At 47.1% G+C, this 20,657-nt stretch overlaps 1 protein-coding gene across 1 annotated transcript in view; it reads left to right on the forward strand.

The window, feature by feature from the left end:
* The window catches only part of FRMD4A (FERM domain containing 4A), a 240,830-nt gene that overhangs the window by 153,851 nt on the left and 66,322 nt on the right, over positions 1-20,657 (forward strand). Inside the window, exons 12-14 of the mRNA XM_028156513.2 lie at positions 5,036-5,112; positions 10,097-10,235; positions 18,977-19,118. Coding sequence (XP_028012314.2) covers positions 5,036-5,112; positions 10,097-10,235; positions 18,977-19,118 — 358 coding nt within the window. The remainder of the gene's footprint in view (positions 1-5,035; positions 5,113-10,096; positions 10,236-18,976; positions 19,119-20,657) is intronic.

The following is a 20,657-nucleotide window of genomic DNA, read 5'->3' on the forward strand; positions in this document are numbered from 1 at the left end:
AGGAGGAAGACAAGACTCCCTGAAGCCCAGTCAAGAATCAGAGCCACCAGAGTGAGCTTGCTCTCAAGACTTTATTTCCGCCGCATTCTGCGAGCTCACCCGCCACCCACGTGCTATCCCGGCACTCAGTAAACACTTGCTGGGAGGAAGTCTCATGGAGTCAAGGCCCCTTCTCTGTCCCCGGTGGTGGTGGGAGGGAGCATTAGCCCTTTCCTGCACCGACCGCCAGCCGTGCACAGGATGTGGGAATCCAGCAGCCCAGCTAATAGGACCAGTGACCAGTCCTGCCCATGAAGTGTTTACATGCACCCTTCACACTCACGGCGGGAAGGTGGTGTTTATTCGCCAGGTTTCTTTGCTCTTCCTGGTTGAACGTTTCCCATCTCCTATTTTAGACTTAAGGACATTGAGTCCCAAAAAGGGGAAGTGGAAGATCTGTGATCCCTTGCAAGTACAAGTTTGGGTCAGAAATTACAACTCCACATCCAGTACCAGCCCTGGTCCCAAAGGCGGTGACAGACGCCATCTCGTCTCCATGGAAACACCTCCGAGTAGTTTCTCTACACTCGAACCAGGACAAGCAATTATTAAGGCTGTTCCTTATCATCATGAATTTTGCTGTTATTCCTTGATTGAAAGCTAAGGCATTCCTGAGTAGGCTACCAAAGCAATCCAGGTCTCTAAGAAGAGAAGGAAATCATGTCATCCAGAAGGGAAGAACATTTGCTGTATAGGACTAAGAAGATTTGATTTTTATATTTCCTACTTATAGTCACACTGTTGCTTATTTGTAAAAATCATTCCACTCATAAAGTGAACCAGCCATTAGTGACTAAGAGCTCTTACCACTAATTAGTGGGCCCGTGTGGAAAGGAGCATATTAGAGGTTAGAGTAATGGACATGTGCCCTTGACTCCTGTTTCTGGTTCCTTCACTGGCTTGCTGTGTGGCCTTAAGCGGTTTCTCCGGGCCTCACTTTCCTCGAGAAGCCAGTTTCCCACTCGCTCTTCTCAGGGATGCTAAAAGATCAAAGAAGGGGTGTTTACAGACCTATTAAACATGCCCCGATGAAGTTTATTAGAATGGCCTTGATTTGATAGTATTAATTAATAAATCCTTTGATTATTGATAGACCCAGGTATTTGAGCTTCTAATTAGTTCCTTGGGCATAATTGGCCACAGTAGTTATACCAAATCCTAAGGGAACTAGCACAGTCCTCCCTGCCAGCCTCCGTGGAGGGTTTAGCAGGCAGGGCCTCTGAGCTGTGCTCCATGAGGAGACAGTGCATTTACAGCAAGGAGTGGCCAACCCCTCGGGCACAGCTGCTGCCCAGCCCCACATCCTCCCTAAGTGAGGAGAAAGGGTCAGGCCAGTGTACCCACAGGGGCATCTCCTCTGATTCCTGGGATTCTGCTCATGTCCCAGCGCAATCCTGTCTTGAAAAACTGTCCATTCAGTCACCTCACTTCCACCTCTCTTTCTAGTATTTCTTTTGCAAAAAAAAAAAAAAAATTGTTTTGAACCCCTGCTTAGAGCAGACATGAGGGAAAGCCATGGTTCTGCCTCCTGTTAGAAAATGTCTGCAGACATTATCCTGGGAGAGGCCAGAGCCAGGCAGCCAGGGTGCAGTGCCCAGGATAGGAGTCCGGGAGGCAGCAGTGGGGGCGGATCGAGGGCCCACAGCAGAGCCAGGTGGTTTGGTTGGGCCGTTGGCAGAAGCTCGGCTCTCCACACCAACTACATGGGGAGCACTTCAAGGGAAAGCCCAGCTTGTTCTATTTTGCAAGGAGTTGGGGTGAGAGGAGCTTCCAGGGAGCCAGCCACTCTGAGTATTGGCTGGGGTTCTTCACCAGGTCGGGGGAGTCCAAATAAAAGGCCCAAGAGAGGTGTTTGCAGGCAACCTCACACCAGGTTTGCTTTCTTTCCTCCTGATGGAGAGGAGACAGCAGACTCTGGGTGGGCACCTTACCCCAAATGCTGCCTACCCCAGGGCAGTACCTGTGACACCAGAGCCAGCCAGGACCAATGATGGGGCCCAGGGACGTAGTTTGTAGGCTGGGCACAAAATGAAAATGCAGGGCCCTTGATCCAAACTTACAGAGAATTTCAACATGGTGACAGCAGAGCAGTAAACCAAATGGGCCCTTCTGAGCACAGGGACCGAGGTCCACAGGCCGATAGCGGTGGTCCTGGCCATGGTGGAGGCAGCACAGGGCTGAGGTGCCCCTCAGAGACCAGCCATCTCCCATCCACCCTTTTCTTCCAAAGAAAGGGAAGAGAGAGGGGGCGGGGAATCATTCTGTACACTTCCTTAGAGATTCCCAGCATGCAAATAATCAAATTGTATTTTCTTAAACCCCATTGTGAGAGCTTGATAGAAATTGGGTTTGAGCCTAGCGTTGGTCTCTTTGATGTCCGCTAACCAGGAGATGAGAGCAGTTTGGAAACATACAGAAAGAAACCCATTGAACACAGAAAAAACTACACCATCTGTGAGTGGCCAAGGCATAGGAGGAGGAATACTGAACTATGAATGTAATAAAATATTTCCAGCTTTTTTTTAAAAAAAAAATAAAGTTAAGAAAAGAATAAGTTTGATTCTGAGTTATTCTTTTTTATGTCCCAGGATTTGGGAGAAGTCAGAACAATTAGGAATCATGATAAGATCTAAGTTCATTGAGTACTTTGTGCCAATGAGCTGTACCTAGAAGGGGCCATTAATGCCATTTCACAGATGGGGAAACTGAGGCTAAAAAAAGTCTTGTCACTTGCCTCAGAGCAAACAATTTGGATGTAGGAGAGCCTGGACTCACACAGATGCCGTCAGACTCCAGAGCCTGTGTGTGCTGCACTTTGGACCGTGTGCTCTGCTGGGTTATGCGGTCAGTGTCAGCGATCCGATGGTTCTGCTGCTTTTCTGGCTGTGGCTAAGTTCAAGTGGACTGTCTATAAGTGTCTGACAAGCGGGGGTCAGAGAGAAGCTGTGAGGGTTTTCATTGAGGGATTTAGCGTAAGGGCATCAGCAAGGAGCCTGAGGCTCAGCCCTGTCATCTGAATCCTCCAGGCTCTGCGCGGGCGGCATTTCATCTGTGCCCCACGCACGCTGTCGGAGCCAGTGCGGGGCTTTGGGTCCTTTGCTTTCCTTGAACCGTCTCTGCACCCACTTGGAACCACCCCTAAAGGAGAAGGAAAGTATAGCTCCCCTTGGCTTCATAGTGACATGTACTGTATGAGCTGTGGACCACGGAGGTGGCTCTAATACAGGAGAGTGAGGTCCTCCTCCTTGGCACATGGAATAATCATCAAGTTCTGCCCAGCAGGTTCTGAAGAGAAAAGAATGCAGCCCTTCTAGAAGCCGCTTTTGTTTGTTTTTATGTGTTTTTTTAATTTTTAAATATTTATATATATTTATTATTGACAGTATTGCCGATGTCTCCTATTCCTCCCCCCCCATCCTCCTCTGCCCAGCCCCTACCCACCCACCCCCAGGCCTTCACCACCCTATTGTCTGTGTCCATGTGCCATACATATAGGTATATGAGTTCTTTGGTTTATCTCTTCTCACCCCCTTCCCCAACACCAAGATCAGTCTGTTCCATGCCTCCATGCTTTGGGTCTTATTTTGTTGGTCAATTCATTTTGTTCATTAGATTCCCCAAACAAGTGAGATCATGTGATATTTGTCTTTCTCTGATTTGCTTATTTCACTTTGCATAATAATTTGCAGGTCCATCCCTGCTGTCTCAAAGGGTAAAAGATCCTAGAAATCGTTTTTATTATTCATTCCTTTAAGAAGAAACTGTGAGCAAGTCAGAGAGGGTCAGGAGCCCCAGACAGGAGTCTGGGTCTAGGATGACACCCTGAAAAGCATATGCCCCTGGGAGGAGCTGGGAGGATTCCTGCTTTACCCTCCTTTGAGCAAAATAAGCTCCAGTTCTAAGACTACTAGTATAGAAGGGATGCGGTATGCATCAAATATAAATATAAATACTAGTAATGTGTGCATGACTCCAACCTCTTTTGACATTTCCCAGAGGGTTAAGTAACTTTATTTTTCATCTTATAAAAAGCAACCTCTCCCGCCCCCGCCACCCCCCCCCCCCCCCGCCACCCACCCCCACCCCCCAGCCACCCAGCAGTGCTGCAGCCTTAATTATTCCCAGTAATTGCAGTCAGCTTCTTAGTTAAGGGGTGCTCTCTTGGAAGGAAAAATGCCCACCAGGGCCTGAGGGGGAGCTCTTTTTACTGCCCATTTTTTTCAGAACTGCCTCCATTCCCCCGCTCCCCCTCCCTGCGCACCCCCTGGTGGCTGCTGTGTCCTGGCAGCTGCAGGACCCTTGGTTTCTTTGTGCTGCAGAAAGAAGTATGGGCTTGACAGGCGCACATTGTTATCTTGAGTTGCCTGGCCCAGAATAAGGTCAAGGCAGCCCCCGCCCGCCCTCCTCAGGAGGCTTCCTGAGCTGCCTCGTCACCAGGGTGAGTCCGAGCTCTTACACATTAGTGGGCAGGAAGTAGAGTCCCGATGGGAGGCTGGGAATTTGAGCGCCTTCCCATTTCAGCACTGGAGGGAGGAAGCCTCAGGCAGCCCTCCCGCAGATGGCTACTGCTTCCTTCCCGGCGCTCGGTGCTGCTCCTCCGTCCCTCCAGCCTCCAGCCTGCCTCCGCTCTGCTCTCCCCGCCCCTCGCCTTGGAGGGAAACTTCTGTGGAGCTGGGAACTGTCTTGGAGAACTCAACAAAGGCAGAGCAGCCGGCAATGACTTGAAAAGAACTTGTTTTGTTCTCGTTCAGGAACCTGCAGGAAAATCCACACCCACGTCGCCAGGTTTTGAACTGGAGAGCGTGTGTGTGTGTGTGTGTGTGTGTGTGTGTGTGTGTGTGTGTGTGTGAAGCAAGAGGCGGAGGAGGCAAAAACAACTGTACAGTCTCTGCTTTGATAAGGAAACTGCCAGCTGCAGAAGTTCAGCAGCAAAGGGAGGACTGTGGCCGCGTGAACCAAGCGCTTCTGATCTTAAACTGCATTGCTTTCTGTCCAGATATTCCAGTGGAGGCAGTTGGAAAACCTGTATTTCAGAGAAAAGAAGTTTTCCGTGGAAGTTCATGACCCACGCAGGTAAGCTAGGAAAATCCTTACGTCTGGGAGGGCAAGGCCCACCAGCACGAATGATCCTGTTTTTGTGCTGCCATCCTCGCTGTTCATTTTGGCAGGGGAGGATGGGTGATCGTGGAGAACAGTTGAAATCAGACAGTAAAGCCTTGTTTTGTGCTATGTATGTCGATAAGTGCAGTGGGTTCAAGTGTGTGTGTGTGTGTTGTGTGTGTTGTGTGTGTGTGTGTGTGTGTGTGTGTGTGTGTAGTAGCCATTCTGCGCTCACCTCATTTCCTGCACGTGTTGGCGCTCATGCATGTGGAGCTGTCTTTCTAAGCCGGGCATTTTAGGGAAGATTCCTAGCTCTTCGTAACCAACACCAAATTAAACTGGGCAGCAGGCTGAGTCTTTTTAGGAAGTTTTGCCGGAGGAGAATCTGAAGGATGGCTTGTCAGAGCTTCTGAGGGTGTGCCGGGTAGGACAGTCCGCACCCAGGGTGACCTGCCCGGGAAGCAGTGGAGCCAAACTGTTGGATTCCGGGAGCTGTGGTATGAGGGTGTCAGCTTTGTGGCTGGATGTGAAAGACGCAGTTCCTTTTCTCTGCCCCTCACATCGTGCCCCAGGCGGCACTAGCGTAAAAGCTGTGCTAAGTCAGATGACAAACACTAGGACCCTGGTTTGCCCTGCCGCAGGCCCTGCGTGGAAGGTGGGGGCAGCAGGCACTCGCGGCTTCTCCTCTTTGTCTGCCGCAGTCCTGGAGGTTAGGCAGCCCAGAAGCAGCTGCAAAATTTCCAAAAAGCAAGCCTGCCACCTCCGAGTAAATCACTTTGGGTAAGTCCAAAAAATGGATTTACAGCCCGAAGGCAGTCCTGGGAAGACGGGAAGACCAGGCTCTGCAGAGGGGCAGATGTGGCTTTTCGGTGCCATCGATCCCCCAGCCCTGGCCTGGGAATGAGGATCTCGCACCAGCTCGCTCCCACATGGCCTCTGAGCCTCTGAAAAAGCTGCTGTGCCTCCTGCAGGGCTGAGGCCACAGGCAGAGAGGGCGCAGGTCAGGGTCTGAGGCTTGTGCACCCTCTGGGTCCTGCGGCCCATGATAACCAGTGGGGCTGACGTGCTGCTTGCCAGGTTGCATAATCTGTGCGAAACAGCCCTTCAGGTAGGGCAAGAGCTTACTCATGCCCCACGGTCGCTAGAGAAGCAAACGGAGAACATTTTAGAGAGTCTTGTTTTCACAGCCAGGTGAAGGCGGTAGCATTGAGCAGAAGAACAACTTGTCTGGCATTTCTCAGGGTCTTACAGTCCAGAGACGCAGCTCTGCAGAGCAGGAATCCGCTTGTGCCGGCAGAGTGAGGGAGAGGGGGAGATGCTGGAAATGATGGCACAGCCAGGATGGAACGTGATTATTTGTCCAGGTGAACTGACCAGACCTGTCTTAGGAGTGTGGAAGGAGGGGGAACTTACGTGAAAGGAATGCAATGCATGTTGCCACCGTGGGTCTGATGCAGAAAGGAGATGCTGGACAGAGTAAAGCTAAGGAAGAGTAGTTTAAGGGGCCATGCATAGGACTAGACCTCTTTATGCCTGTGCTCTGTCGGGCATCCTGCTAACTCAGGCACCTTGGACAAATCCTTGCATGCTGTGCATGTGTGTGTGTGTGTATGTGTGTTTTTTTCTCTGAGTCTATTGCCCTGTCTGTGATACAATACTAAATTCCATTCCCCAAGGCCTAAGGGTATAGGAAAGGGTCCAAACCTCACATGTTACTATTATGTGAGCTGTTAGCCTATGAAATGAAGGTTATTAGTGTCATATTAGTTGTGTAGCTTCTCTATTTGGGTACCAAGACAGGGTCCACGGCCCTTAGAGAACTTCTGGCACACTTGAAGAGACAGGCAGAAGAAGAAGTGTGATATTTATTGAGTGTTCACCATGTGCAAGCACATTTCTCAACATTCATTCCCATTAATCTCATCCGGCCCTCCCTATAACTCCAGGAAACAGGCACCATAGTATTCCTCCTCTACATCTGGGAAACTGAGGCACGGAGAAACGGAGCAGCTTGCTCTAGGTTACAAATAGTTAGTAAGTGGTAGAGGCAGGTTTTGAACCCAGGAGTCTGACTCCAACGCGCACATACCTTCCTGCTATACTACACAAGGTAGCAGTACCAAGCGGCAGATGGAAAAAGCATAAATGCTCGAGGTCACCAGGAGCCAGGCTGATCAGGGAGGACCCATCTGAGCAGAACCTCAGAGGGTGACCAGGATGTAAAGCTTGAGGTGGGCCCTCAGGAGGACAGATGTCTGTCAGGTGGACAGAAGAGAGGAGAGAAAGTGAGGGGCCCAGGCTGTCTGTGCACAGAGCCAGTTCTTATCCCCGGAGGAAAAGAGCCTCTCTCAGCCCCGAGGCAACAGGGAGGGGCAGGGAAGGCAGGAGAGGCCAGGAAGGGCTCTTCAGGGCCTCATGGTGCTCTAAATTCAATGGATCACTCATGGTGCTCTAAATTCAATGGATCATCCTGCTGCTGGGGCCTTGTTTGTTTGGAGCAGAGAGGACAAATCTGACCGGACATCCATAGGGATGACCCCCACCCCCACCCCCCCAAACCAGGAAGTGAGTCAGAACCAAAGCAATAGGATGGAAATGCAGGAGAGAATCTTGTTGTGAAGATACGAAGATGTCATCCATGTGGCATTTGGGGGAACAAGGGATTCACTCAGAGCACAGGCTTATTCCGGAGGTGATGGGCACGGGTGGGGTCACAGAAGTGCTGTGGGGTTTATCTCCTGCACGGCTGTCCTGATTCCCCCACCATTGTATCTGCTGTTCTCTGCCCGGAAAACAGTCCCTTTCTAAGGTTTAGGCAGGACAGAAAAGTGGGTGGGGTGGGAAGAGCCTGAAGGGAAAGATGCAGGGAAGAGATACATTAATAATGAAGCAGGAGGAAAACTCTCAGAGGGTCTGATTCAGATGCTCTGTGGCTAGTTTGGAACCACCCAGACCAGAAGGCCTCTTAACTCTTTCTCTCTCACCTTATCTGAAACAGATCAGCCTAGTACAACTCTCATTGCTTTCACTAAAATATATAGCAACTTACTTTTCCTTTCTAACTCAGCTTTTCCAGGAAAGAAAAAAGTATTTACTCCCAAGAGTGGCCATTGCTATGGAAGCCAAAATAGGTGTTCAGATCACGGGTTTCTTTTTAAATTTATAATTTCTTTTTAGATTTATATGTTTATAGACCACAGTTTCTTTTTAAGTTTATAGATAAATTTATCTTCAACTGCCTTTCATGCCCTGGTGTTTTCTCTTAACTCTCCCTTTTTAACAAAAGGGAAAAACACCCTGCCTGGAATCAGCATCACCAACTAACCCCAGATCTGAATTTCTCCTTGGAAATGGGTCTGAAGAAGACCTACTGTTAAAGCTGTAGCCCCCAAGGGAAGGTGACTGGAGCAGCTCTAAATTTTCTTCAAGGAAAAATGTGCTATGAAAAAAAAAAAGTTATTCATAGGTCCTGACTACCCCAAGCTTTCTCCAAATTAGATATCTTAATCTTGAGAACACACATTTTCTTCAGACATATACACATCAGATACCACAAACCCCACCCACTGTCCCATCACCTTGCCCACACACACACACACACACACACACACACACACACACACTCACTTGCATGCAAACACTTTTGTAATAATCTGCCTACCATAATATACACTTCACTGAGGAACATGGTCGGTATACACCCCTCCCCCCCCCCGACCCATGCTGCCTATACAGTGAGTTGGGACCTGTATTTCTCCTTTCATTTTTAAAGTCTGATTTCCATGCGTATATATACTCCATGTCTTCCCCATACATGTACATGCGGAGGCAGGGTATTGAAGGGGTTGGCAGGGCTCATATCTTTCTACCTTTCCTCTCCTGATTTTCTAAGGCCCTGTCTTCCCCGTGAATGCATTTCAAATTAATGACCAGCTCTTTCAAGGAACATTGAATTAAAGTAATATAAGCCCTGATTCCCTTAGGACCTCCCACAGGCTGTGGCCTGTGGTGATCAGACCAGAATTTGCTCATCCTTTACCATAGGCAGCATTGCCTGCTTAATAAAGGACATTGTCGAAGGCTTTCCTGTCTCTGAAGTTTGTCTTGGTTCAATACCAGGAGCTGAAGACCAGAAAGGAGACCCATCTTATCTCAAATAAGGCAGAGGCGTGGCCCCATTCTGAACCCAAAGGAGCCAGTGAATCAAAAGATTAGCATTATTCACAAAAGCTAAGAAATGGCAAGAACTTAAGTGTCTGTTAATAGATGAATGGATAAAGGAATTGTGGTATTTTTACACAGTGGAATATTATCCAGCCTTAAAAAAAGGGAGGCAGTCTTGCTGTTTATAATAATATGGGTGAACCTGAAGGACATTATGCTAAGTGAAGTCAACTAGACACAGAAGAACTACATGCTCTCACTTATAAGTAGAATCTAAAGACATGAAGTTCATAGAAGCAGAAAGCAGAGCTGTGGTTTCCAGGAGAGATGGGGAGATGGGAAAATGAGATTTTGGTCAAAGGGTACTAAGTTGCAATTATGTAGGATGAATAAGGCTAGGGATGTAATGGACAGCATGGTGACTATGGCTACTAATACTGTATTGTGTAATCTTGGAAATTTGCCAAGAGTGGATTTTAGGTGTTCTCATCACATAGCAAATAGGAACTATGTGAGAATATGGTATGTTCATTAGCTCGACTGCAGTGATCATTTCACTGTGGGATGTGTATCAGATCATCTTGTTGTATACATTAGATACACTCTTTATTCATAAAATAAGAGGAAGGCCTTTGGTACCGGTTTCCCAAAGCATACACCAGGGCATGCTCATCTGTCACCTTTGCAGCAGGACATTTAGGACCCAGTGGGTTCTCAATAAGACATCTAGGACCCATCAGTGGAGTTCTTCGTCATAATAACGTGTTGCCCCTTCTGATTCTTGCTTTCCCAGGGCTTCTGTGACGAGGAGGACGTTTGGGCACAGTGGCATTGCGGTGCACACGTGGTACGCGTGCCCAGCATTAATCAAGTCCATTTGGGCTATGGCTATTAGCCAGCACCAGTTCTACCTGGACAGGAAGCAGAGTAAGGTAAGTCCTTGTGCGAGGCCTGGGAGGGACTCTGCTGTGACCAGACTTTCCCCAAGCTGAGGGCAAATGAGAGCCCTTGTCTGGGTCTCATTGCTGAGGGATTGAGGGTTGGAGGTCGGGGGTGGCACTGTGTCCCTTGCCCTGAGATGTGCACAGATACAGACTTGCCTTTTAGGACTATAGGAGGAGCGAGACGAGCTCTTCAAGAGGGCACATTCCTTGCAACTTGATCAAGGGGCTCTGGCCCAGCCACAGTTGGCAGGACTCAAGCCATTGAATACAGTCAGGTAGGGCCCTTCTGAGGAATTTGAACCTCAAGAACCTCTTCTAGGAGCAAGCAGTGAAGCCCCTTTTGGTATTTAAACAGTGGCATATTGTTTTCTTTTCAAGGGGGAAAATAAAGTAACCATTCTCAATTAATAGACACCACCTAACTGTTGTGGATAATTGCTGTGAAAACCCTCCAGGCTTATTCAACTGCCAACTCCAGTGTTTTAAAAATGCAAAGCTGGAAACATGCAAAAAAAAAAAAAAAAAAAAAGCAGCAGCCCAGTTTCCCTCAAGGAGACCTGGAGCCTCAGGCCTTGGTAAACAGTCATCCTCAGCGGGAGATCCCGCCCCGCTCCAGGGGCACGGGTGCATGTTCTGTGGGTGGGAGAGTGACTTCTCCTTGGTTCACACACAGCTTATATCAACACTCTGCCCCCTCTTCCAGCTGTGTCTGCCTTGCTCCCCTTGCATCCTCCCCTCCACCCTTGGCAAACCACTCCCATTCATTACCCCTCAGGTGAAGAGCCATTTGGATGTGAGCTCTGCACTTTTTTCAGGATCCTGCTGCCTTGGGTTAGGACTACGGGGTGGAATACAGAGCTACAAAGCAATGCCAACCTTGGCCCTGGCCTAGTCAGTACCACCACCTGTGGGAGGTTTTATCCCATTGTTTGAGTTCTTGGCATGGGAGGAGGTGGCAGGATCCTAGGCTTACTGGGCACAAGAGTCATTGGATCGGTGTCCTTTTGGATCCTTTCAGTTCCTCTTTTCCTTATTTTCCACCTGGATGAAGTTGCTCTTTCCCTGGCTTGGGGAGAGGCATGGATGGAGAGAGCTGGAGTAGAGTGGGAGGTAAGAGAAGGATGGTAAGAAAACAGGATAGGAAGAAAGGAAATGATCATCTGAAGTGTAATTTCAGTTTCAGATCAATGCCTTTCCCATGTAGTAGTCATTGTCTCCTTTGTAACAGCTTTTCTCCTCTACTCAGTCTTCTTCCTGATCCCTCTTTTGTTCACTTTCTGGGGTGAATGGGCATAGGGTAAAGCATTTTTCTTACTAGGAATTATGAGAGTATTCCACATCTCTTCTAGTGGTGATGGGCACAGGAATTTAAGTACCCATTAGATTAAAAGATACAGGGCCTTCAGTAGATAAATGGATAAAAATGTTGTGGGACATTTACACAATGGAATACTATGCAGCTGTGAAAAAGAGGGATATCTTACCCTTTGGGACAGCATGGAAGGACCTGGAGACTATTATGCTAAGTGAAATTAGCCAATCTTAGGAAGACAAATATAACATGATCTCACTTATTTGTGGAATCTAATGAACAGAATGAATTGACCAACAAAATAAGACCCAAAGCATGGAGGCATGGAACAGACTGACATACCTCGATGTGGGGTTAGAAGGATGAGAAGAGATAAACCAAAGAACTTATATGCATAGCCCATGGACACAGGCAATAGGGTAGTGAAGACCTGGGGGGTGAGTAGGGCCTGGGAGAGGGGGTAAAGAGGGGGAAAAGGGGAGATATTTGTAATACTATCTATAATAATAAAAGTATAATATGCTAATTAGACCGGACAGCTGAACGACCTTCCTGATGTCATTCTGGACGTCCTTCCAGATGAAGCCGCTGTGGCGGGGGCCGAGGCAGAGGTGGTTAGGGGTGATCAGGCAGGCAGGCGAGTGGTTAGGGGTGATCAGGCAGGCAGGCAGAGTGGTTAAGGGTGATTAGGCAGGCAGGTGAGCAGTTAGGGGTGATCAGGCAGGCAGAGTGGTTAGGCACGATCAGGCAGGTAGGCAGAGTGGTTAGGGGCAATCAAGCAGGCAGGCAGAGTGGTTAGGAGCCAGAGGTCCCAGATTTTGAGAGGGATGTCCAACTGCTGGTTTAGGCCTGATCCCCTGGGACATTCCCCAGGGCAGAAGGACATCCCCCGAGGGGTCCCGGATTGCGAGAGGGTTCATGAACTTCATGCACTGGGCCTCTAGTCAACACTAAAAAGTATATTAAAAAAAAAAAATACAAGACCAAAGTATTTGACTCATGCTTTAGCTTGAGTTGGTGGGTGGGTGTCAGTGGTAGGAGTTGGAGATCAAAACCTTAGAACACTGATCCCATCCTCTGTATTGTTCAGCAATGGAGGGGTGAGGGATAGAGAGTCTGGCGATCCTCCTGAACCCCACTGCTAGTTCCTCCTGCAGGCAGACCCCCCACACTGATACCACGATTTTGAACAGGGGAAAGTGAAAGAGTATTTCATCCTAAGGAGCATGTATTAGCTGTTTGAACTCTTCTCCTGACCTCCGGCTGTTTTTTGTTTGTTTGTTTTGTACAGATAGTCTCTTGGGTAACTCAGGAAGCTGTTCCTAGGGCTCTAGAGCCACATTCTGAAAGGTGATCTTTGTGCAGGTAGAGAAGCCTCATTCATCAGGCTTAGTGGTCAACTGATGCAATAAGTAAACTTCAAAAAGTAGTGATCAAAGAACACGTTAACAAGATATTTTTTAGGAAAATTTCAGCTGTCCTTCTCAGCAACCCCTGACTGAAGGAAATGGATACATTCCCAGAGCAGAACTTGTCCAGTAGGCTTTGAATGCACACAGATTCTTCAGAGCCCTTGCACTTCTCATAGGAACCGGTATCCTGCAGGGATCGATTAGGAACAAGTTTCCCAGGTGGAAGTCCAAGGACTCTGTTGTCCAGTTCTGTAACCCTGGCCAAGTCTTTTATCACAGCTTTGTTTTCCCCAATTAGAGAACAGGAAAGGAAATTCCTAATTGATATTGACTGGTCTGAAGACACAATGTTTGTGAAATTGCTTTAGGAGATATGCTATCTTTTATTATTATCGTTATTAATGCAACACACTATTGCCTGACCAGCACCTATGGAAAGCTTAAATTCTCTAAAAGTTCCCCAAATTAAATTAGAGATGATAAAACTCCCTGTAGGAGTTACATGGCAACACCTTTTTTTTTCCCTTTATTGATTAAGGTATTACATATATGTCCTTATCTCCCATTGCCCCCGACCGCCCCACCCCCCACTCATGTCCTCACTCCCCTGGTGTCTGTGTCCATATGTTAGGCTTATATACATGCATACAAGTCCTTTGGTTGATCTCTCCCCTTTCCCCCCGCCCTCCTCTACCTGCCCTCTGAGGTTTGACGGTCTGATCGATGCTTCTGTCTCTGGATCTGTTTTTGTTCATCATATGTTGTTCATTATATTCCACAAATGAGTGAGATCGTGTGATATTTATCTTTCTCTGACTGGATTATTTCACTTAGCATAATGCTCTCCAGTTCCATCCATACTGTTGCAAATGGTAAGAATTTCTTCTTTTTTACCACAGCGTAGTATTCGATTGTGTAGATGTACCACAGTTTTCTAATCCACTCATCTACTGATGGGCACTTAGGCTGTTTCCAAATCTTAGCTATTGTAAATTGTGCTGCTATGAACATAACAGGTGCATATATTCTTTCTGATTGGTGTTTCTAGTTTCTTGGGATATATTCCTAGAAGTGGGATTACAGGGTCAAATGGGAGTTCCATTTTTAGTTTTTTGAGGAAACTCCATACTGTTCTCCACAGTGGCTGCACCAGTCTGCATTCCCACCAGCAGTGCATGAGGGTTCCTTTTCTCCACATCCTCGCCAGCACTTGTCATTTGTTGACTTGTTGATGATAGCTATTCTGATAGGTGTGAGATGGTACCCCATTGTCGTTTTGATTTGCATCTCTCGGATGATTAGTGACTTTGAGCATGTTTTCATATGTCTCTTGGCCTTCCTTATGTCCTCTTTCGAAAAGTATCTATTTAGGTCTGTTGCCCATTTTTTTTATTGGGTTGTTTATCTTCCTTTTGTTAAGTTGTATGAGGTCCCTGTAAACGTTGGAGATTAAACCCTTATCGGAGATAACATTGGTAAATATGTTCTCCCGTGCAGTGGGCTTTCTTGTTGTTTTGCTGATGGTTTCTTTTGCTGTACAGAAGCTTTTTATTTTGATGTAGTCCCATTTGTTTATTTTCTCTTTAGTTTCCATTGTCCTAGGAGCTGTATCGGTGAAGATATTGCTTCGGCATATGTCTGAGATTTTGCTGCCTATGGATTCCTCTAATATTTTTATGGTTTCCTGTCTTATGTTTAAGTCCTTTATCCATTTTGAGTTTATTTTTGTGTATAGTGTAAGTTGATGGTCTAGTTTCATTTTTTTGCATGTATCTGTCCAATTTTCCCAACACCATTTATTGAAGAGACTGCCTTGACTCCATTGTATGTGCTTGCCTCCTTTGTCAAATATTAATTGAGCATAGTGGTTTGGGTCGATTTCTGGGTTCTCTATTCTATTCCATTTGTCTATATGTCTGTTCTTGTGCCAGTACCAGGCAGTTTTGAGAACAGTGACTTTGTAATACAGCTTGACTGAGACAGGGATGCCCACTTTCACCACTCCTGTTTGACATAGTACTGGAAGTGTTAGCCATAGCAAATAGACAAGAAGAAATAAAAGGTATCCAAATTGGAAAAGAAGACGTAAAACTGTCATTATTCGCAGATGACATGATACTGTACATAGAAAACCCTAAAGACTCCATCAAAAAATTATTAGACTTAATAAGTGAATTCGGCAATGTAGCAGGATACAAAATTAATGCCAAGAAATCTAAGTCATTTTTATATACCAATAGTGAACTTACAGAAAGAGAGATTAAAAAACAATCCCATTTACCATCACACCAAAAAAATTAAGATACCTAGGAATAAACTTAACTGAGGAGGTAAAAGACCTGTACTCGGAAAACTACAGCATGTCAATAAAAGAGATAGAGGAAGACATAAACAGATGGAAGAACATACCGTGTTCATGGATTGATAGAATCAACATCATTAAAATGTCCATACTACCCAAAGCAATCTATAGATTCAGTGTACTCCCCATTAAAATTCCAAGGGCATATTTCACAGACCTAGAACAAAGTCTGCAATAATTCATCTGGAATAAAAAAGACCCCGAATAGCTGCAGCAGTCCTGAGAAAGAAGAACAAAATAGGAGGGATCTCAATACCAGATATCAAGCTACAACATATTTATTTCTGGAATGTTGTTCTTTATGTAGCTGTGATGTGATTCCTCTTGGTGGGCAGAATGGCCTCTGGATGAGTGAAGGCTGACAGGCTTGGGATGAAGAGCTTCCAGGTAGTTCTGAGCAGCCAGTGTTGACTGGCAAACCATCCATTGCTACACACTCTACTGTATCGGGCCATGCCAACCATTCCTTCCTTTGAAGTGCTTTAGAAGAGCTAGGCCTCTCAAGTGATGCCTATCAAACCCAGATATAAGTGCGGTCTAGTGGGTTGAGTCAGCAGGGGTGGGTAGCCAAGAAGTCTCATGTTCTTCCCCTGGTACTCAGTTACTTTCTCCTTTCAGGGTCATTGTGTAAATCATTTAAGGAAACAAACCAATTTCTCTCTCCCTCCCTCCCCCTCTCTCTGTCTTATATACACACCACTACCACCACCACTACCACGAAAGATGGAGTGAAGGGTAAGCTTTATTGCTTGGTTTCCTGTGGCTTATTCTGAATGAGAGGCTGTGCAGGCACCAATTACAATTGGTTACATATATGTGCTGACCCCAAAGATCAGAAATGTGTTCTCAGCTGCATATCCATAACCTCTGTAGCCCAGAGCCAGGGAGTGTCTTATAGACTTCAGAGGAAAACATTTGAAAGTTCAAATTATTTAGAGTAGATATTAGACCCTTTTCCTCTGAACTCAGAGTGGAGACTTATTGCCTTGGCTTCCAATCCAAACATCTATCCTGTTTTGTTTTTCTTCTGATGCAGTCTGCTGGTTCATTCTATCTAGAGCAAAGGCAGAGTGAAAGCATGGTGGGGGGCAATTAAACCTTGCTGACAGAATATCAGTAATAACACTTTGTTTGGCAAGACCCTCATAGCCAAATGCTTAGAAGTGTGGAGTTTCTTTCAGGTTGGCCCAAAGGCTTGATTTTGCAAGGAGACAGTCTCCCCATCAGTACTCACTTCCTCTTAGCATTCTCTCTCCACTGGTTCATTTGGCCATTATATTTACATTCTAGAGGGATGCAGGCAGTTCCTACAACTTCTAATAATTTAATCTCCCTTGGCAAGGGTGTCTGTTGGTCACTTTTCCATATTTTGTTTTCCGCCTGAACGTTGATGTGTGGCAGGAGTGGAGATGGTGTGGGCACAGGTCCTCCATGTGATTAGTGAGATCCCCAAAATATCAGGTTGAGTCATCAATCAAACCTCATTTTGCAAGTCACTGCCAGGCCCTGACTTATAGCCTATTACTATTCCAATTCCATTGGCCTTTATGTGTATTTTCTAATTTAGTCCTTATCACAACTCTGGGATGTGAGTTTTAAGATCTCCACTTTAAAAGCAGCAATCTGAGGGTCAAAGGTTAAAGACAAAGGTCAAACAGTGATTGAATAGGAAGAGTCAGAATTCCAACTCTAATCTTTCCAAGCCTGGGCCCTTCACCACCATGCTGAACTGGTCTGTGTCTTCATGAGTTATTATTACATAACTGTGGGCGTGGGCTCCTTCTTAGTAAAGCGTGGGCACTAGTAAAAGTAGTGCTGAAAGAAAGAAAGTCGTGGATTGTGCTTTCTGTGCTGTGGGAAGGAAAAGTCAACCAAATGGGTGCTGTTGATAAGCTGAGGCAACTGAGATGAAAGGCCCTTCCAGCTTCTGCTGCCAGTGGGAACACTGCCTGCGAGGGCCAGGCAGCAGGATTACCTGATGAACAAGGAGCCCTGAGCTGAAAGGTGAGCTGGTCCTGAAGGCAGGGACGAAAGTTGAGGTCAAGGAGATGTCGATCGAGGAAGGACCAGTGGGATTGAGAGAATGAGGAAGACAGTTCATGGCCAGTGAACAAAAAGTCTCGGCATTTCCTCTGTTGCTCAGACTTGTTAACATGGAGAAAGCTCTCAGCGGTCAGAAGCCACTGTGTTTCATCAATGTTGGCATCAATATGGAGGCCATGGGAAGGACAAGGCCACAGGGGTTCTGAAGTCTTTGCTGGACAGCTGGGGGCACCTGGGGACAGCTTGTCACTGTGGGAGTTGGCCTGGGTGTACCTTCCCCTCTGTGGTTTCCTTAGCTACTTCCTGCTGGCTTTGCCGGTGTGTGGGAAAGACGTGGTTTCACACGTGCCAGGTGTGAATGCACACGAAGTGACTGAAAACCTCCCATAGTTCCATCCATGTGCATGATATCACCAAGGGCCACAGGAAGATGAGCATTTATAGCTGTCCTCATAAAGTCCATAGTATAGGTAACGCCCATTGCCTAAGCACTATCACAAAAATAGATTTCCTGACAAAGAGAGAAAAAGCAAACAACCATGAAATACATATACTGGAAATGCTAACCCATGGCAGTCACCAAAGGTGGTAACCACAGCAAATGACTTGACTCTAAATGTAAGGTGACCAGATCGTCCCGCTTTTGGCAGGACAGTCCCGATTTTTAACAATTTGTCCCGCGTCCCGCTGAGTTTTAAAAAAAGTCCTGATTCTTTCCAAAAAAATCGGGACTTTTTTAAAACGCTGCGGGACGCGGGACAAATTGTTAAAAATCGGGACTGTCCCGCCAAAAGCGGGACGATCTGGTCACCTTATCTAAATGGTGACTTTTAGGAATGTGATTGTGACTGCAGAACCCCTTTGATTATTCTCACCTGCTGTGGCTTTTAGCCAAGTGGGCCAGCTAATACGTGGAACAAGAGGAGTGGAGGGTTAACCAGAGCCTGAAGACTTTTCGTGTACATTTAGGTGTCAAAATAAAAGCAAAGGACTGTGCCAGGCGCTTATTGGTGGGACTGAAGTGTCCAAATGAGCAGCTGTTCTAGAGGCTTTTACACCTACACACACTTACAGTGTAGAGGGACAGAGTGCTGTCACTTCCCAATTCTTCAACCTTTCCATGGTCACATGGCTAGCAATTTAAGAGGTTTAAATCACTTCAGAATGTATTAAAATTCCATGATTTTATTTCAGAAAGCTCTATGTCACTCATAAAGCTGAAATTATTTTCCCTCCTTCTTTGAATACAAAACAGTTATAATCTCTACTATTTGTTGAGAGCAATGCTCCAGGCAGAGAGGAGGGGAGGAGAAGGGAGGAACGTCTGTTTGCCTGCAAAGTCCCTGCTCTCAAGGTTGGTCCAGTACAGCCTACAGAATAATAAGTTTAGAAAATTTACCCCTCATGTCAGCTCCTGAGCCGCACCTGCTCCTGCAGAGAGCTCCGGTGATTAGTGATCGGCCAGGGAACACAAACAAATGCTGCAGGTGGGGAGATGAGTCCCTTCGATGATTTTCAGGTCTACAAGCAAGCGTGTGATTCCTGTTGTCTCAGCGTGAACAGGTGCCCCTTTATGACCTGGTTGCCTTTCTCATTCTAGTCTAAAATCCATGCCGCACGAAGCCTGAGTGAGATCGCTATCGACCTGACCGAGACGGGCACACTGAAGACCTCCAAGCTGGCCAACATGGGGAGCAAAGGGAAGATCATCAGCGGCAGCAGCGGCAGCCTCCTGTCCTCAGGTAGGCACGGTCTTGGGTTGGGAGCCACCTGAGAACATGGAGGGAGTTCCTGCTGAAGGCTGGCTTCAGCCCTGGAGGGCTCCAGGGAAGGCGGGGAACCAGCAGCAGCTGGGGAGGCTGCTTGGCAGGCTCGCCAGGAGCTGGCTCTAGTTTGGAGACACAGGTTTCAGGCCAAGTGGGAAGCTGAGAAAAGTGCCAGTAGTACCAAAGGCTGGGGGTAGAGGAGCGGCAGAGCCAGTCAGTGTGGGAAGGGTGGTTGGTCATCTAAGTGTCTTCAAGCACCCTCCAGAGCCCTCTGACTGCGATGGCGATGGCTGAGTGTCAGGAGTGGCAGCTCCGGGGACCGAGGTGGGGTTCACTGTGTGTCATTAGAGGAGAATTATACTCAGGCAGGGCTGCAGGTAGGGTCGTGGTGCTGAGTGACGGTATATTGTGTTCGTAGATGAACTTCTTAAAACTTTAAAAAGTCCAAAATACTCTGGCTCATTTGGAACGGAGGGACTTGCTGTCACTGAGTAAGGGAGAGCGATCAAGCACCTTTTGAAACTGAGAGTCAAAGGATCTGATTCCTCCCATCTGTTTCTGCGGGCCCTGGGCAAGCCTCTTGTCATTAGATGGTGGGAGGGACAGAAAAGCTCTGAGGGCTCAGATCCGGCTGACTTCGGAGAAGGGACACCATTCGCTAAAGGGTGAGGCAGGAAAATGAACGGGTTTGAGGAGGGCAGGGAGGGAGAGGGAGGCAGTAATTGTTTGGAAATATTAGTGAAAAGTGTTACTGATGCAGGTCACTCCCCAGGCCACACAGTCTGTCTGGTTGTTCTTGGGGACAGTGTGCCCTTGCTTCTGAGCCATGAAAATACAGCAAGAATTCTTTGGCCTGAGTTTCACTTTCTATAAACTGTTTTCTAGTGGCTGCACACACCAGCAGAATGACACAAAAAAAGGAAAAGAGACAGGAGAGGAGGAAGAGCTGAAAGCCAACTAGTTAGCTTCTGGGCAGGTGGAGTCCAGCGAGAGCCAGGACGAGGAGGAGGATGGCTGCCCTTCCTGGACTGGGAGGCGGTGTTACAAAGGGCCCCTCATTGGACAGGCCTTTCTTTGTAAAGCTCTGGGAGGACCCCAGCATGTGTTCACATGGCCATGTGTTTTCATCAAATCTGTGAACATAATACGTTTCACATTCTTTTTCTTAAATAGAGCCACCAAAATAATAGAAGTCCAGGCTCACAAAACCTGGATCTGCCTCTGCCAGATCACTGTAGGGTTCACCATAAACCCCTCCCGGCTTCAGGATTTCTAACATTTTTCTTTTATCAACACAACAGGCCAAATCATTATTTCTGAGGCCTAGAGGTTTACAGTAAAAACTTAGAGAATGTGGTCTTCTTTTATCAACGAGAAGGTCATTCAAAACCTAAGCCCCTGCCTGGAATTGCAGCCACTCCTAGTCCCCTGTGGAATGGCCAAGGGCAGGTCAGAGCCCACCCCTGTGTTTGTCCTCTAGACTCTCCCGACCCCTGCTAAGACCCAGGGTCTCAG

This window comes from Eptesicus fuscus, chromosome 2, assembly GCF_027574615.1.
Source record: "Eptesicus fuscus isolate TK198812 chromosome 2, DD_ASM_mEF_20220401, whole genome shotgun sequence".
NCBI classification, from domain to species: domain Eukaryota; kingdom Metazoa; phylum Chordata; class Mammalia; order Chiroptera; family Vespertilionidae; genus Eptesicus; species Eptesicus fuscus.